The 18,578-nt window shown below is 36.5% G+C and overlaps 2 protein-coding genes across 6 annotated transcripts in view; one reads left to right on the plus strand and one right to left on the minus strand.

Moving 5' to 3' along the window:
• The window catches only part of CMC1 (C-X9-C motif containing 1), an 89,604-nt gene extending 77,830 nt beyond the window's left edge, over positions 1-11,774 (plus strand). The window contains exons 3-7 of one of the 3 annotated variants that reach the window (XR_006609267.1): positions 1,577-1,667; positions 5,250-5,370; positions 7,030-7,137; positions 8,130-8,223; positions 9,299-11,774. Coding sequence is in view for 1 of the 3 variants with exons in the window: in XM_013057171.2 (XP_012912625.1) it covers positions 1,577-1,667; positions 5,250-5,370 (212 nt within the window). In the remaining 2 variants the exon portion in view is untranslated. Of the gene's footprint in view, positions 1-1,576; positions 1,668-5,249; positions 5,371-7,029; positions 7,138-8,129 lie in introns of all 3 variants that reach the window. The other 2 variants (XR_006609265.1, XM_013057171.2) reach the window with 2 other exon arrangements.
• AZI2 (5-azacytidine induced 2) overlaps positions 7,833-18,578 on the minus strand; it is a 36,033-nt gene continuing 25,287 nt past the window's right edge. The window contains exons 6-9 of one of the 3 annotated variants that reach the window (XM_045088996.1): positions 18,020-18,078; positions 17,126-17,194; positions 12,118-12,236; positions 7,833-9,909 (exon numbers count right to left, since the gene is read on the minus strand). In XM_045088996.1, the coding sequence (XP_044944931.1) occupies positions 9,497-9,909; positions 12,118-12,236; positions 17,126-17,194; positions 18,020-18,078 (660 nt within the window). In that variant the 3' untranslated portion in view covers positions 7,833-9,496. Of the gene's footprint in view, positions 9,910-12,016; positions 12,237-17,125; positions 17,195-18,019; positions 18,079-18,578 lie in introns of all 3 variants that reach the window. The other 2 variants (XM_045088997.1, XM_004754317.3) reach the window with 2 other exon arrangements.

Genomic DNA, 18,578 nt, shown 5'->3' on the forward strand with positions numbered 1-18,578 from the left:
ACTCGTGCACAGAATGGAACAGAATATTTGTAGTTGAAGTAGAAAAGGATAGCTGAGTGAGTTCAGGGGTCGGAGAGCAGTGGTGGGACTGCCAGGACTGGAGAACAAGCAGCTGAAGGAAGAGAATCCTACGTGTCTTTGACGTGGAGTGTTACTGCATGTCCCCCGCTTTCATGTGATCACACACATTAAACTGTTTGAATTAAAGTCATTGCCTGCATCTCTCGGCCTTATTCCTGTTTTGCTGCTTCTCCGTCAGAGTATGCTGTGACATTTCAGGGAGACACAGATGTCTGTGCTGTGGGGCTCTTGTCCCAGCACAGCCCCTCTCCTGAGGTTTTTTTTTAAGGCATTTAATAGATTCCAGTCATTTCCAGTTTGCTTAGGTTTAAAACTTTTGGTTAACATATTCTGTGTCATCAGGGAGACCCCTGAATTACCTGCTTGCTTTAAGATAATTATAAATTATATCCTCTAGTAACTAGAAGGGTAATAGTTCAAGAAAAGAGGGAAATCTTGATAATTTTGCATTAAAGGAATTATAAAAGATACTCAGAAGACACTGTGTTTTACCTATAGCTTCTATGCGAGGGTGATACTGAATTGAAGTCTGACATGGAAATGGTTCGTTACTTAGAGCAGACTGGAGATGGCAGAGCTGAAACTAGAGTAGCCAGTGGACAAGAGGAAGGGCCAGAATAGTCGGGAGCTGCAGCAAAGCACACTGTCCTGTGGGAAGAATAACAGGGGACCAAGTCTGACTTTCCAAAGCAGACTGGATTAGGGCGCCAGGCTTCTCTGAGTTGGGAGTGTTGAGAAGGCAGGATACCAAGGGATTAGTACAATTTAAAAGACAAACTACTAGAATGGAAATTTGACAGAAAGCTGTTTCCAGGGACATCTAAGAGTTGACCTGGGAATGGAGTGGGAACCCTATTATCAGATAGGAAGGCCCTTTGGCAGGGTTGGCTTAAAGTGGGTGCCTTGATGCCTGACCTGCAGGTGACCTGCAGAGACTAGAGGCCAGAGGCCCATATCTGCAAACAACTCCCCTTTCACCCTTGCACTTATTTCTTGTAAAAGAGACCCCTCTTCTGCGTTAGGAATCGTCCTTATTCTCCACATCCCTTCTGTGTCTAGGAGGCCTCCTCAGAGGTCCTCTCCCCCACCCCCCCCAACCCCCGCCCTTTCAGAGTCATCCCTTATTTCTGCAAAGTTAATGGCGCTTATCCTGTTCTGCCTTTTATTTGTGTGCATGTCTTCTCTGGAGTGTGTACTATGTGCCAAGCATAATCTAAGTAATAGATGTTAAGTGGTGAGTATTTTAGAGCTGTTAAAAATTAGGAGTGTCTACTAAGCCGGTTGAGTGTCCATCTGATTCTTGGTTTCAGTTCAGGTCATGATCTCAGTTCAGGGTCATGGGATTGAGCCCTGTGTTGGGCTCTGTACTCAGTACGGAATCTACTTGGGACTCTCCCCCCGCCCACGCTCTTTCTCTCTTTCTCTTTCTCTAAGGAATCTTTAAAAATTTTGATGTAACTGCAAGTCATTTTTTTTTCTTTCCAAACTTTTTCAGATTTTACCAAATGTTGCAAAGACTCTGGAATCCTTATGGTAGTAAAATGCCGGAAAGAAAATTCTGCATTGAAAGAATGCCTAACTGCTCAGTAAGTAGTCACCACATTGTTGGTGCTTCTCTATGTTTTTAATACATGTAGCAGGTAAGACTGTTATTTAACTCATTACATGTAATAGATTTTGTACTTCACCCCATCAGATCTTTGATATTGTTAGCTCAATCTGAGACTTCAGTTTGTTAAATATTAAGCAATTTATTTATTTATGAAAGGTATTATCAAGTTACATGGGTCAACATTATATCTGATTAAAAATATGAGGTCAAGCAAACAAAAATGCAGGATTTTTCATATGACAGCAAATTCCTTTTCATGAAGAGGTTGAGCTGTAGAATATATTATAGATGGGCTTATATTTGTCTCTTCTAATGAAAAGGTACTGAATTAGATGATTTGCCAGCCTTGTGATTTGGGGATTAATATAATTTTTAACTCCTGGGAAAGTTGTAATAAATCAAATGAAGGATAAAATGAAGGATACAAAGGTAAATTTAGATTTTTGAAGTTAATCAATTTTAAAATAATTCTTTTTTTTTTTTTTTAAAGATTTTATTTATTTATTTGACAGACAGAGATCACAAGTAGGCAGAGAGGCAGGCAGAGAGAGAGGAGGAAGCAGGCTCCCTGCTGAGCAGAGAGCCCGATGCGGGGCTCCATCCGAGGACCCTGGGATCATGACCTGAGCCAAAGGCAGAGACTTTAACCCACTGAGCCACCCAGGTGCCCCTAAAATAATTCTTAAATATCATGTTCACTGACATGTAGTTGAATATTAAAGTAAAAATTTGCAAAATTCTTGGAATGCAAGTGCTTTCTTTTTTTCAAAGACTTTATTTTTTTTTTTTTTTTTTTTTTTTGAGAGAGCAGTACCAGGGTACGGGCAGAGAGAGGGGGAAAGAATGTCAAGCTGACTCCATGCTGAGCTCAGAGCCCGATGTGGGCTTGATCTCACAACCCTGAGATCATGACCTGAGCCAAAACCAAGAGTCGGACACTCACCTGACTGAGCCACTCAGTCACCCCAGGTGCTTTCTGTTGTATCTCCCCACACATTTTATTGTCTACATTATTGATGATATTGCAGAATACTTTAGTATTGTTAACTGACAGTTGTGAGGTCTTTTTGGTTAACCCTTATTTCCTTCTATACTTCTCTAGCCCTTGAAACATAGGTCCGCACGGTTTGATGCTTCCTTAGGGAATTATATAACAAGTGATTATCTGAATCAAATATTTGTTTTTGTTTTTGAGAACAACTAATGTACATATACATTTAAATTTACAAACTTATTTTAGAATTCTGTAGTTAGAAGACTTGAGAAGTTAATCTGCACTAATCATTTCATAAGAGAGTAAGAGTTCCTTCTGTGACTTGTTTTTCTTCCATTCCTATTTCCTCCTGTTCCCAAGAGATGTGTAATGAATAAACGAACCTGTTAAACTTCTTTGTGACTGAATTTAAATTCTGTTGTATATTAAGGGATTTTACACCTCAGTTTTAGTCATCATAATAACTTGTTCTTAGTTTGCCATATTATCCATCCCTCTCAGATGGGCATTATTAGAGCAAAGGGGCAGGAGTGCCAGCTGGGGAGAGGGCAGCCAGGGCTTACCTTCTGGACCAGCCAGAGCTTAGCTAGCCATGCAGCCTCAGGCAAGTTCCTCACAGAAGATGGGAAAATTATTCCTCATGGAGTGATCGTGGGGGACTATACATAAACTCATTACAACAGTGCCTGGCACATAGGAGGTAGTGAGTAAAAGGTAGCTTTTTTAAAAAATTGTACTTGTTTTTGTTATCTGAATGTTAATCATTTAAATATCCTCCCATCTTTTACCCCCGGAAATAAGGAGAAAGAACTTCTAGTCTGTTCTGGGGGAAGGGGCTGGGAAGGGTTGGAGGAGGCTGCTTCTGTTTAGGAGAGAAACAGTAAATGAAACTGAAAGTAGATGGAGTTAAGGATTTTACTGCTTGACCTGAACTCTCAACAGTCTATATCTTCATTTTGGAATAAGAAAGTGCTCTGCTTTACTGTGAAATGAAGTTAACCACTGCCCTCTCATCTTTTCATAGTGACATCTTGAAATATGAATGCTTGTTCTCATTTATCTCTGTCTCATTTTCACTCATTCCTTAGTAAACAGCAGCCTTGCTTCTGCCCCCTTCCACTGGAACTGCGTGTGGCTCTTCAAGTTTCTGATAGGTTCCTGGTAGCCAAATGCAGTGAAGTGCTTTTCATTCCTTCCTTTTACTTGACCTCCAGAAATTCCTTAAAATTCCCTTCTATCTGGCATCCCTTACACTCTTTCCTATTCCTCCAACATCTCATTTCTTCTCAGCCTTTTCTTCCTTAACTGATTCCTTAAAATGGGTTCCCGGTTCTCTCCTCATGCTTAGGTCTGTGACAGCTCAGTTTACACCCATGGATTCAGTTACTTCCTATAGGTCATGACATTTTTCTGCTCTCTTCAGGTCCCAAACTGAACTCCCCTCCTTTTCCTCCTCCTGCATCATGTGTCTAGAATTTAGACTCCTCTCTCTTAACTCTAAATGGTTATTTCCTATTGGTTTTATTACCTATATCTCCCCCACATCGATTTTGTCCTTTTCATCCCAACTTCTCCATTAGCTTAGGCCCTCATCATTCTTTTCTGGTTCATTGTGGTAGTTTACTTACTACGGGGCATCCTGCACTGAACTCTGCTGCCCCCTTTTGGGCTGTACAATGTGGACTGACTCACCTACGACATAGAATTGATCTTTGAGTTTCTGTTAATAGTGTCCCATTGCCTTCAGGATAGATTTTGACTTCTGGATATGGCATACAGTGGCCTTCATGATGTGGCTCCTGCCCTGTCTAGCTTTATTCCAGGCCCTTTGTCTTATGTGCATAATCTGCTGTAATGGTAGTTATTTGCAGTTCTTCATTGTTTTTCCTCATCTTTGTTCCTTTCCAGTGTGCCTTCAGTCTGGACTTCTCTTGTCCGTTAAAGTGCAACTCCTGCACTTGTTGCCACCTCTCCTTTCCCCACTTCTCTCCCAGGTTCCCATGGTGCACTGGGCCATACCTCTGGCACAGCATTTTGCATCTTTCCTTGTGGTGCAGCCTTTCCTTCCTGTTCCAGAACGCCATGCGCTCCCTGAGGATAGGCGCTGTGCTTCTCATCACTCTATCCTGCCATTCAAAAACAAACCACTAGGTCATCCCCCTTGCCCTCTTAAGTAAGCAGGTTGATAGCCTAATGTTTACAGTAAGTTTATGACCATTTCTTAAAATCTACTTTTAAAGATTGTACCTGGTGAAATGTCTGAATATTATTAAACCAAGCTTATATTAAAAACACTCGTGTGGGCGCCTGGGTGGCTCAGTGGGTTAAGCCGCTGCCTTTGGCTCAGGTCCTGGGATCAAGTCCCGCATTGGGCTCTCTGCTCAGCAGGGAGCCTGCTTCCTCATCTCTCTCTCTCTCTGCCTGCCTCTCTGCCTACTTGTGATCTCTCTCTCTGTCAAATAAATAAATAAATAATCTTAAAAATAAATAAAAATTAAAAAAAATAAAAAACATTCGTGAAGTTTCACTTTTTTAAACGAGATTTTCATTTCCTTCTTGTAGTTATAATGATCCAGCCTTTTATGAAGAATGCAAAATGGAATACCTGAAGGAAAGGGAAGAATTCAGAAAAACTGGAATTCCTACCAAGAAAAGGCTACAGAAGCTTCCCACAAGCATGTAGGCAAGTGTTCAGATACTTAGAAGCTCTGATACTCACGGAAATCATTATCACCTAAAATAATGGACTTAAGGAAGTGTTTGCTTTATTCTAAATTATGGAAATACTAATTTTATCTGAAATAAAGTTTGTTTTTTTTTTTTTTAATTTTAAAGTCAGGTGTGTCAAATGTGGTAGGAGTAGTAAATAGTGAAATGGGATATGGTCTGCCTGGTCATCATGGATTTTTTGGTAAATTTCCCACAACTACAGTTCTGTAACAGAGATACTGAGATTTAGGGTTCTATATAGACCTTATATTCCTTTTGTCCAGTGTATAGGCTAATGGGTAATCATAGGGATCAGAAGTAACCAAAGTAGGGATGGACAGCCATCAGCGGTATTAATAAGGCAGTATAGTAGAATAGTGATGAACCAGACTCCTTCTTGGTTTTGTTACTTATTAGGTATGTAACCATGGAAATAATTTTTAGTTATTGTGAGGATTATTGCAAGTAAGTAGAGTGTTTAGGACAGTGCCTCAGATGTGGTAAATGCTCTTTAATGGTTGTTGGAAGTAGTAAAGGATTATTTGGAAACATATAAAGAAATAGATGAATTAATTTTACTTATATGTTTGATGGAAAGTTTCCTAAAATGAATTATGTTCCTTGACCTGTTCATTTGGTTACTGAAAATATTTTAATGATTTCAGCAGCTAATGTAAAAAATTGTCCAAGTACAATAATTTGGTTCCAGTTTTTTATATCAAAACTTGCTTTTCTTTTCTTCCATGAGCTGTTAACTCTCCACTATAGCCACGGCAACCAGTTTCTATGTATTTCTCATTAAAATCACAAATAGAAATTACTACATACTAGGACAAGATTAAATCTTGACCCCTATCCCATAAAATAGATCTGAGCTTATTCTTTTTTTAAAGGACTTAGTTTAAAGCAGATAGGATGCTAAGGAACTAGTGTGATGCTCAAGTTCCATACTTTACTCAAGTGAACCACTCAAAGAACTATTTTACTCTTACTTGAAAACCAAAGAAACCACATTTTCCCAGCCCACAGATCAAAAGAAAGATTACTAGAGCAGACAAAAGCAAAGCAAATGTAGAAACCTAGAGACCACATACCATAGGCATCATCCAGCCTATATTCTTCTGTTAGCTTTTCAGTACGTATTACATTTCTTAGCGCACAGGACCTTACTTTTAATGGTGCAAATGAAGATAAGGCAGTAAATTTAAAAAGCTAGTGAAATATATAATCTGTGGCTAATTTATAATTTGGATGACAATCAGAGGAGCTAAATTTATGTGGAAAATTTATTTTCTGTAGATGTCACTTTCTCCACAGGTACTGGAATAGTAGTATGTATGTTCATTCCTCTGCCAGAAACTAAACCATTTATCACAGCTTTCAGGATATCCTGCCTAGCCACCACACTGTCTACTCTAAAACAGCTGCCTCAGTTGTTGTCTTGCTTGCTTATTCATACCTCTGGCTGAAGCTATTTCTGTGAAGAAATAGTGCACAGATTTTCTGCCCCTAAAGATCCGCCTTGTTCATGTAGCCTCTCTGGATCAGATCATTATGGTTTTTCCATGATTAGGTCTCAGGTCTTTAAGTCTGAATTTTCCCCTACTTACTTGGTTTCTAATGTTTCCCATAGGTGTGTCCCTGCTCTGCTTAGGAATAGGTTCCATTTGGGCAGAATCTCCATTTCCTTTTAAAGATGATGCAGATTTTATTTTCACTGATAGGAGACCAAGAGGAAGGAGTGAGTGGCTTTTTGTTGTTACCTGTTTTCTCTTCATTCTGTTATATAAATGTAAACTGGGTTATAAAAAGCTAAAGATTAAAGATATTTCCAAGGGAAGCCCTTTGGAGCAAATTTCAAGCAGTATGAAAGAAATCAACATAGAATTTTCCATGTCGGGGGCACCTGACTGGCTCAGTTGGTTAAGCATCTCCCTCTTGGATTTCAGCTCAGGTCATGATCTCAGGGTCCTGGGATCCAGCCCCTGGTTGGGCTTGGTGCTCAGTGGGGAGTTTGCTTGAGATTTTCTCTCTCCTCCCTACCCCCCCTCAGGTAAATCTTTAAATTTTTTTTTTCCATCTCAAATAGATTATCAAACGATGGGCCATTCCCATTTCTCTTTGAATCTTATGTACAACGGAGATGATCATAAAGCATACATTTTTAAATTTGTGGCTGGTTAAAAGTTTTTGGTTAATCTTTATCAGAGTCCTACACATCATTTATTTAGCACTTTACACTGTAAAGAACATACAACCACTGATTTTTAGCATACCTGTTGGATAGCCACCCTCTTGTTCATATGGAAGAACATTTTTTCCGCTAAGAACTGGTTTAACAAGACAAATGCCTGTTACATGAATCAAATGAACAACTAACATTTAAATAGTACCTGACCTTGGAATATAAAGGCAAGGACAGTATTTCACATTCGCTTCAATTTCAAACAAAAATAATTTATTTTAATTAAACAATTTCTTGGCATTGTTCAAAACATTAATCAAGCCATTATCTCATACTACTCCTTTACAAAGAAAAGTTTCCAACCTTGGTTTAAAAAAAGACAAACCAGTAAGCTACCTTAGAGATTAGATAGAATATATAGTCTATGCAGCCACATGAGAAATAGTTTCTGCTGCTTTGTTATTACACAGGTAGTTGCTTCCTTTAGCTAAAGCCTGGAGTCTTGTATTTGTTTTATGCATATTGGGTTTTGTTCTATTACTTGGCAGGAGATTGTACTCCCTGGAGTCAGCTGTGTTCATTGGTCAGAATAAATTCCAGCATCTGACACCAATTCCATTAATCACAGACAAGCCTGAATAAGTGAGTAAGATAATAGAAAGACAGAAATATCTGGTGAACGGTGAACATTGTTTATGTATGTATGCTATTCAGTTAATATAGAAGAGATCTGAGATACTCTTTTGAGTTCAAGATATTTGAAACTGTCTATCAAAAAGGATAAAGGCTTCCTACATGAAACACTTTATCTCAGGGAAAAGATGTATAAGCCAACTAATATATTATATTACTAATATGTTAATATCACCATCCTGTAAGAATTTAGATAGATTTGTGTGAAGCCATCCTTGTTATATGCTTGTTTATAAATGATAGACCACTTAGAATCAAAAAGTCTGGGGACATTTCATGATTGTACTAGATCAATACAGCACAGAATTTGGTTTACAGAATTACAATTCCTAATTTGGTTAATGAAAAATCACTATCTTAATGAGTACAATGTTACATTTCAAATAAACTAGCAATTTATAAGTTGCTCTACATAACCATCAGGTACAGACCCTGATGAAAATGACTTTATCCAGTTACATACTTAGATTTTCATTATGGACCACTGATGGCACAGATTTAGACTAAAACCTTTGTGGTACTCTTTCTGCTTCTCATTGAATACTATAGAATTATAATAGTTCACACACATTTTCACTTTTCAGTTAGGATTTGAGGAATGTATAGGACAAGGTTGGCTTTGATGATCAGGTTATTTCAAGTCTTAACACTGTGATTTAAAAAAGTCTTAAACTTTGAAAACATAATAGCATACGGAGATGGAATAACCTGTAAGAGATGCTATTATTTAACTATAACACTTTTTGTCTTTATTCAGTAGGTCAACAGAAACATAACTTACTCATTTTGCCATTTGCTCTTTTTTGCAACTTAAAGCAACTTCTAATTTGTCTCATATTAATGGCTTCTTATTTTTACGAATGGATATTTAGGCATTTCACATGCTTTATAAAACCATGTCCAAGAAATTTTAATTCCATTCTTTATGTGAGGCTGTTATTTACAATTACTATCAAAGGTAAAATTGTCTCTTTAAAACGCCTTAAGCTTATTTATTAGTAAGTAGCATATGTCTGATTCTTAGCCAGAACTTGAAGCTGGACGGTGCTCTTTCACATTGGAAAATCAACTACATAATGTGGAACAGTATGTGCAAACGTATATACCGAAGAACTTTGCAAAGTTTAATCAAAATCTGCTTTCAGTTTGTTAAATAATTTCTTGAGAGTGCCACTGAGGGAGATACAATAACCTCATGACCAAATCATGAATCTCTTCAGAATTAATTCTTAAAAAGACAGTTTTGATTATGTTGATCCAAGTAATGCAGTGGTGGCAGGTTGGGTAAAGGCAAAGTTTTATTTTTAGTTTCCCCAAATGCTGTCTCACTTGATTTAGGAGGGCTTGGGAATACCCAAGAATTATCTTCCAGAGAATTTCTGCCATAAGAGCTGTGTTCCTGAAAGTTAGGACCATCATGAAGAACGGATCGCTCATTATCTGTCCATGATTGGAGAATTGCTTTCTCTGATAAAACCTTTATATCTCCTGGTAAAGGGGAAGATGTGGTATGGCAAACACTTTTGCCGTTCGGTGAGAGGGGGGAATGTCTTTTGTATGTTGCAGTAAAATTCGCCAAGTGCAGTTTTGTGCTGTCTTTCCCAAGGTCTTCCATGCATCCTACTGGGGCACAGGCTAAAAAGAAAGCACAGGCTAAATGTCAGTTGTCAAGGCATTTGTGATCATAAAACACATAACACTTCATTAATTTGGTTAAATGTAGAACGGGAAATAAAATTAACATTTCTAAGTTTGCGTGACCACTGGGGCACTGTGACTTGAAGACTGATGAAAAGTGATCTGAGTTCTAATTCTGGATCACTATTTACTGGCATTGTGACTTTTAGATAGGTTAAGTCATTTACATCCACGTGTTACTTCTCTTATTTCCAAAATGGACATAGTTATCTTGTCCTGCCTATATCACAGAATAATTAATGAAGATGAAGAATTCCATAGAAGTTAGAAGCCAATAAAGTTAAAATACAGAAAGGATCCCCTTCTTGGCTTATAATGTGGCTAGAAAATGTTTGCAGACTACATGTCAGTGGAAACTAAGCTGTTCTAAAGTAATGTTTTATTAAATATAATATCCTTTGCTTATTCAAATCTTTTTTCCATAGGTGCTTCAAAAGTAAATTTTTTCAGAAATAATTACATTGTGAATTGATCCAAAGGTTTTTATGGATAAAAGTTTTAATACATAATAATCTGTTTCTTAAATAAACATATATTTCTGCTGTGGTTACAGTAATAGGTCAAGGAAAAAAATGTTAAGTATGCACATAATGGCTTAGAAAACAAACTGCTTTAAAGCTGTTATTTAGTAATAGCCAACATAATGGTAGTATGAGTTTATGAGCTTCTCTGCCCCTTCCAATTTAACCAACTGTGGCAGAATGCTAGGAATTAGAACAAAGACTTGAATCTATAATTTTATAAAAAACTGAACCACATTATAAGCTCATTGCCTTTTCTTCTTGGGAAGAGGGATAGAAGAAGTAGAAGTTAAAGGTGCTCAACTTCTGGACAAGAGTGATCTGTAGATTAGAAAAAAAGTAGATTTAGTCTGTCTCTACTCCCCAAAGCACTGAGTGCCGCAGTTAGGAGTGGTGGCCTTGAGCCCGCCACTGTTGTTGTATGCTAGAAAATTTATGGTTCAATATACCAAAAGGCATCCTTCATCAGAAGGGACATACAAATGAGTTATTATTAAATATGGAAAGAACATTCCTCCTATATTATTCTTTGGAAATTATTACATAAAAAAAGAGCCTCACTGAAAACTCCCTACAAGATTATTCTGTGTTCCTTTTAAAAGGAGGAACTTCCCCATCGACATACCTTGGCCTCATATGTAACCCTGGCCACTGGAAAACTCAAGGGCAAAATGAACCATAAATTAAGTTGGAGCCTGCTAGAGCACTGTATTAGTTTTCCTGATTCATAAATAACTCTCACGAAACTGAAAGGAGTTTTGACTTTAGTTTTCCTTTTTCCCTACTAGTAAACACTCCTGAGGAGATTTATAAAACAAAATTCTCTTGTGCCCTCTTTAGCAGCAATACGAGGTGCATATAATTTTAAATTAGGTGGTAGTGAATATAAAGTCACATCTCATTCCTTTAAAATAAACTTAGGGCATTCAAATTTACAACTTTTCAAAAATATACTTATTATGTAATAAAAAGTGCAAATGCACTGATTGAGGTATAAAAATAGCTTTGGCAAAACAGTACTATATTAGCCCAAAACTCAGAAAGTATAGTCAGCCAAGCAGTTACATATGAAAAGCAAATCAATGAAAATATTCATTTCATTGAAAGAGATAAGGGGTTAACACCTGGTCTCCATTCTAAATAATCTATCCTTTATGGAAAGAAAAATTGTTTACCAAATGAACCCAATAAATGCATCAAAGTAATTTTCTTCAAAAACAATTTAAAGAGCTAGGTCTTTGATATATTCTGTAACGCTGGAATAAAAAATAGCTTTCGGTGTCTTGGTGTCTTTTTTTTCTTTTTTTTCTTTTAAATATAAGGAGGAGTTGTGGTAAAAGGTCAACTAGAGCAAACTTAACACCTCAGGCTTATACACATAAGCAACACTTGGCTGAGAAAAAAAGCCACAAGGGGAAAAGAATACAGTACGAAGAAAAAACACATCAGCAACACCTTTATGTGTGAAGTTGACCAGTATGAGAATGAAGCCAAAGCAGAGAATAGGTAGGCTGTGAACATACTGTATATATACTTTGACTTATCAAAATCATCTGATGAGATTTTGATAAGAAACGATAGCCAGCTGCTCTTCTAATAGGGTTTCCAGCAAACATTAACTTGCCTTTCTTGATTGTAGTTGGGGTTTTCAGTTTTCTTAGTAGTTCAGCTTGTACTTGAGTCACCAAATGTAAATTAGACATTTCTCTCTTCAGTTCCCAGTATGCATTTTGCATATTATCACTGAAATAGATTTTTTTTAAAAAGTTACTGGTTATATAACTTTCTTTATGGAAAGAAAGGACTGACTTTAATATAGAAATGAGCATTATCTGCATTTCTGCTCCAGTTTTGAGATAAACAAAACTTCCTCATTAAGTAACAAATATGGGCATTAGAATAAGTAAAAAGATCTTATTCACAATTCTGGCCATTAACTGAACTATATTAAACAGAAGGTTATTACAAAAAATAGTATTACAATCAAATTTCTTATTAATTATAGCCTATAATGTGCTGTGCTGTGACACTACTTCAAGGGGTATGGTCTTCATTTACAAATCGGATCAAAAATAAAGTGACGTTTATTCATGTATAGAGTTTTAATTTGTATTTAACTCTTACTTGGTTTTGACATTGTGAATTGAAATATATCAACTACTGAATGTATACCCAGATCCACATTAAAATTTAGGCTTCATGCATTTCATTCTTTTATGTTTGACTGGGCTGTCTCATATGGTTGGTCTAAACCAATGTGACATGACAGCACAAGACAAGAAGAGCCAGATGATTTCCTGGTAAGGGAAAAGAAGCTAGAGAGAGGATTATATGAAACAAATTTAAAACTTCATAAATGCCTCTCATTTTCATAATTAAAAGTATTTTGCCTCAATTATCTGAGAAGTTATAAATTATTTTACACCTAATTTGTAAAGTCTCATTCTTCCATTAGACATGGATATTCATGATTTTTTTTGGTTTTTAATTGCCAACTAAATAAACAGATCTTCAATATATATTCCTACTTTGCTATACAAGGATATGTAAAATGTTAAATATAAAAACAATTGATCTCATAGCATTCAAATGACCATTACTGCCTCTTAAAGATAGTGGTGTAAATTTAATAAGTAAAACAAGTTAGAAAATATATCAATTTTTATCTAGCTATAAACAAAAACCTTTAAATAAACCAAGATATAATACTCTTGATACCTAAATCTAAGATCCTGTTTGAATTACAGTGCAACAGAGCTACTCAAAAATCATTGTTCTGGGGCGCCTCGGTGGCTCAGTGTGTTAAAGCCTCTGCCTTAGACTCAGGTCATGATCCCAGGGTCCTGGGATCAAGCCCCACATCGGGGGCTCTGCTCAGTGGTGAGCTTGCTTCCCCTTCTCTCAGCCTGTCTCTCTATCTACTTGTGATCTCTGTCAAATAAATAAAATCTTTAAAAAAAAAAAAAAAAACATTGTTTTGAATGTAAGGTTATATGTTTTTTGTCAAGGTATTTCTATCACACTAAAACTACAATTCTTTCACTAGAAGCAGAATAAACTTAATACTGCTTTTGGGAAAAATCTACACGTTTTAGTCTATTGAAAATGTCATTTGTTAAACAGGAGTCTATTAAAAATCACAGGGCTTTCTGCAGGTTTTTGATAAGTGTTAAATACTTAACAAAAATTAGTTAACCACCCCCATTTCACCAGTAAACATCTGAGATGTACGTTACAATGAATGTTTCACATAGGAACTCATCTTAAGTGTGAAGAGTGGTTTGTTCCTTGTTGCAACTGTGGGTATTCAATATGCTTTCCAAAGAGTTACTCACATTGCATACACATATACAGCACTTAAACTTGCTAATTCATGCAGACTGTGATGATATGAATAGTAGTTTAAATATACTGTTTAGTTATTGGCATGAGATGACAAATCAGTACCTAACTTTGAGAAAACAAAAGCAAATATCCAAGACCATGTTTGGGTCCTAGAATATCAAACACATTTAATCATTCAAAATAGCTAAGCATGTAAAGTAAAAGAAACAATCAGAAGTGTTAAAGCAGTGTCTGATACACATTTTCCAATTCAATTTAATGAAGACTGCTTATAAATTAGGTTAAACCAAAAACTAGGTCACCAAGTTCAACATACATCTAAGTCTTTTTCTTTTGCCCTTAATGTCACCTGAATTAAAAACTACAGCTAAAAACAAAACCAAACCAAACCAACAAATTACTAAGTATAAGCTCTCCCCCTTGTGGATAATAAAGTAATAACAGTCTCTTTACACTAGAAAGTGCTACAGTCTTCAGAGTACTTTCACAAAATTAATTTATTTGAACAAAGTATTTAAATCATTACCTTAAGTGAGATTGGAAAAGGCAAATTACCCACAAATCTTTAGCGGGGTTCCAACTAACCTTCACTTATCTAGGTATTTTTGAGATTGTATAGGCTGGCTCTGTCCCCCTCCCCAACCAACCAGGAGTGTGAATTTAGCTAAGTTTTGCTTTAAATGACACAGGTGCAAATGTGTGTAAGAAATTATAAAACTACTTGAGCACTGATATGCAACACTAAAAAGCACCCCAAATGAGAACCCCACAAAAATGCCTAACGTAGTAAATGCTCAACCATGTTCTTGCACCAACTTGACAAGCTGTGTATAACCAGTTTCCCTGTGAGGAAACAGGTTCAAGAGATTACTCCATATTCTAACATGTTGCTGATCAAAGCCATCTTTTAATTATCCAGTCTAAGGACTGCCTGCTGCCCTGCTGGGGGTAACATTTTTCATATCATTATTACCATCATCTTCATCACACATTTACCAAGCACCTCCAATATGCTGGCTGCCAACACAACCTTTTTAACCACAAATTTCAATCCTCTAAATTTTAAATGTAAAGTACCTCCTCCTTGAGATGTGAATAAGCAGGTTTCATGTCCTGCTTATGAAGTCAAATTGTGTAAAGCCCAGTTTTCTTTTTTTTTTTAAAGATTTTATTTATTTATTTGACAGAGAGAAATCACAAGTACACTGAGAGGCAGGCAGAGAGAGAGAGAAGGAAGCAGGCTCCCTGCTGAGCAGAGAGCCCGATGTGGGACTCGATCCCAGGACCCTGAAATCATGACCTGAGCCGAAGGCAGCGGCTTAACCCACTGAGCCACCCAGGCGCCCCCAAGCCCAGTTTTCTTAATTGAAACTATTCAACTCTTCAATACTGAAATTAGTATTCCTTGTCTAAGAAAAATCCAATTTTTTACTTCACCTATTTGTGTTTTTCTTTAGCTTCTGAAAATTTATTACAATTACATTCCCCAGAAATCCTAAAATCAAAGTATGAGATAACTTACCCAACAGCTAAAGATTTAGAAGTGTGTATTTTGACAACTGTGATTCCCCCAAATCAAGTATCTTTTAGAAATTTTTTAATGTGAGGCACAGCAACGAATCATTTTACACTGCAACCCAAAGAGTAAGTTATGAGAAACCATACTTAACCCCCCTCACTATGTGTAGTACACACTGATATGTTCTTCTATTTTATTCAGTATTTGTTTAAAATACTTCTCTCAACACACCAAGTTTCATGACCACTCAGGGAGCACAGCACCATTTGAAAAACACTAGCCTAATCCTTATTTCCTAAAGATATATATTTTTTAAAAATTTACCATATAAGTTTACTCCATACCTACATATGTTTAAGCACTGAGCACAACAACCTATAAAGCTAAAACCAAACAGAACATGAGCAAGACACAGGCCAAATTCCTGGTTGGGCTGCTGTTAAATGATATTCTACACAGTAAGTACCAGATAAAAGGCCTCCAGTAACTAAAGGTTCACTCTATATGAGGGAACAATACCTCATTCACCTGACATCATATGGAGGACATATGAAAAAAAAGTTTCCCCAAAAAGGGTGTTTTACAAATAAATAAAATATAATCCTTAAAAATACATAAACTCGTACTTAAAGGTTTTGTGGAAACATTCCTATTAACCTTTCTGCTAATGTAGTAAACTTTGAACTGTTCCACTTAAAAGTGATGAAGTAACTTAAAAATATTAACACAGGACTATAAACTGGGCATAGGTAAAAACGGTAAGGTGAAGGAAAAACAAGATAAAATGCAGCTAGGAATGAGACTAACATTAAAATGCATGATAACAAAGTTTACCAAGGGGTAAGCTACAAATTTGGTTATTAGTTTTCTAGTTACTAACCAGAAAAGGGAAACCTAATCAGTTTTGCAATCCACATTGTTTACATAAAATAAATGCAAACCAACTTGTATAAAACCGTAAGTACACTTTGAGCACTAGCAAACCATCAGGACATGCTTTAATTATGCAATTCTTTTAGCAGACACATAGCTCTTGGAGTGAAGAACTTAGGGCAAATCTTTCTAAAAATTGTTTCTCTCAGCTGATACTCTGAGATACTACCAAGCTTTAGAGAATTCATAACTGTACTTTTGAAGCCACAATTATATAGCCTGGCAGCCTCAAAAACTAGACTCATCTCCTTGTGTATTTATCCCCTTAAATCCTGGTGTGGAGATTCCTTACTGTCTTGTTCATTATATGTCTTAAAAAACATTTGCAAGGAGGTTGCGAGGGGGGAGGAGGGGCAGCTTTTTGAGTTATTCTCAGGTGATGTGATCCAAATTATATAAAATTTCCCATGAATGGAAGAAGTCTCATTCTGTATCACAGACCTCTAATATAAAATATACATAGCTCTTTCATTTGACATACTGTGATTCTAACATATTTCTTTGTTCCCTGCTTCTTACCAAAAATGGTTTGAAGAGGCTTATAAGCTGATAAATACAACAAAATGAAGGGGGAGGCTCAGAAGAAATTAAGAAAACTTGAAGAAATAAGGGGCACCTGGGTGGCTCAATTGATAAGCATCCAACTCTTGGTTTCAGCTCAGGTCATGATCTCATGCTGGTGAGATGGAACCCCTGTGCTGGAATCAAGGCTCTGTGGGGAGTCTACTTCCCCTCTCCCTCTGCCTCTCCCTGCTCACACAAAACTCCTTTCTTTCTAAAATAAATTAATGTATCATAAAGACAACTTTAAGAAATAATTTACATGGACACTGACCTAGACCCACTGTTGGAATAACTTCCTTGCTGTAAAGTTAGATGAAACTTGAAGGCATCAACGGAAGAACTGTTCAAATGGCAAAGTTTAGTAGTTGCAAGAAAGAGGTTATGACCCACAAGGCCTAAATATGATCTTCCTTTATAGAAAAAGTTTGCCTACCCCCTGGATCTAAAAGATTGGCTGCAATCCTCAAATTGTTTGCCCTAGTTGATCATTTCTCTCAATTGGGTTTTCAAAAGAAATATAGGAGCCATTTCACATTATTTACTTTAGATCTGTAAACCTTGGAAGCCAAATGATCCAACAATGAAGTCAACTCACTATTTTTCATTGGATTAAAGTATCCATATATAGAAGGGATGTAAAATAAGATAATGTGAAACATAGTACATGTTAAATAAAAATTATATATATTTAAGGGAATAAAGGTTAAAATAAAACATGAATTCTTACAGCTACTTTTGTTTTTATCCCAAGAGAACAGTTCTCTTGTGATTCATGTTATACCAAAGACTAAGGTGGTCCAAGTTTGCCTTAAGGACAGGGTGGTATTACTGTATATGGAAATGTATAATTCTTCATGCAAAATCAGGATTTAATACAGAATACTTTCTATACAGCTAGCTCCTTAAAGCCCTATCTAAAATATCACATGTTCAAAAATTTTGTTTAAGGCTTCACAGTATGTACCTTTCTACTATTTTGGTTCAAACCAACTGCTAAAGAGCAGTTAAATGTTTTATAAATCCATTGTGATCAGAGATTATATGCAGTACCCAAATGGTATCCATTCACTTTTAAGGTTAAATCCTAACAGAAATCTAGATAAGCTATAGAAAGTGGCCTACAGAGGAGAGTATGTTATTTCTGAATGTTGAAAAATATTCATACCTTGAAATGCTCAGTCTTTGGAGATCACTGTTCTTCAGATTGTCTTCCTGAGATGGATCCTTTCATTTGTTTAAAAAAAAAAAAGTTAAAAAGTTCTAATTGTTAAGAAGTATAGATCTGTTTCCCAACTAGTACCTTGTGATGGAATATATACAGGGGCCATCATTATAAAATACTGGGATGGGGCACCTGGGTGGCTCAGTGGGTTAAGCCTCTGGCCTTCAGCTCAGGTCATGATCTCAGGGTCCTGGGATCAAGCCCCGCATGGGGCTCTCTGCTCAGCAGGGAGCCTGCTTCCCGCCCATCTGGTCCCGTCCCGTCCCTGCCTGCCTCTCTGCCTACTTGTGATCTCTTTGTCAAATAAATAAATAAAATGTTTAAAAAATAATAATAAATAAAAATAAAATATTGGGAAACACTGTTCAAGTTAAACAGGTTCCTACAAGCTAAGAATTCTCAGAACTTTGGTATACATAAGAGCACATTGTGAATCACTAACTGGGCTATTATTAGGTATCTCGGACTTTTTTATTTTTATTTTTATTTTTTTTAAGATTTT

This window comes from Mustela putorius, unplaced genomic scaffold, assembly GCF_011764305.1.
Source record: "Mustela putorius furo isolate JIRA1106 unplaced genomic scaffold, ASM1176430v1.1 tig00003834_pilon_pilon_pilon, whole genome shotgun sequence".
Classification (NCBI taxonomy): Eukaryota; Metazoa; Chordata; class Mammalia; order Carnivora; family Mustelidae; genus Mustela; species Mustela putorius.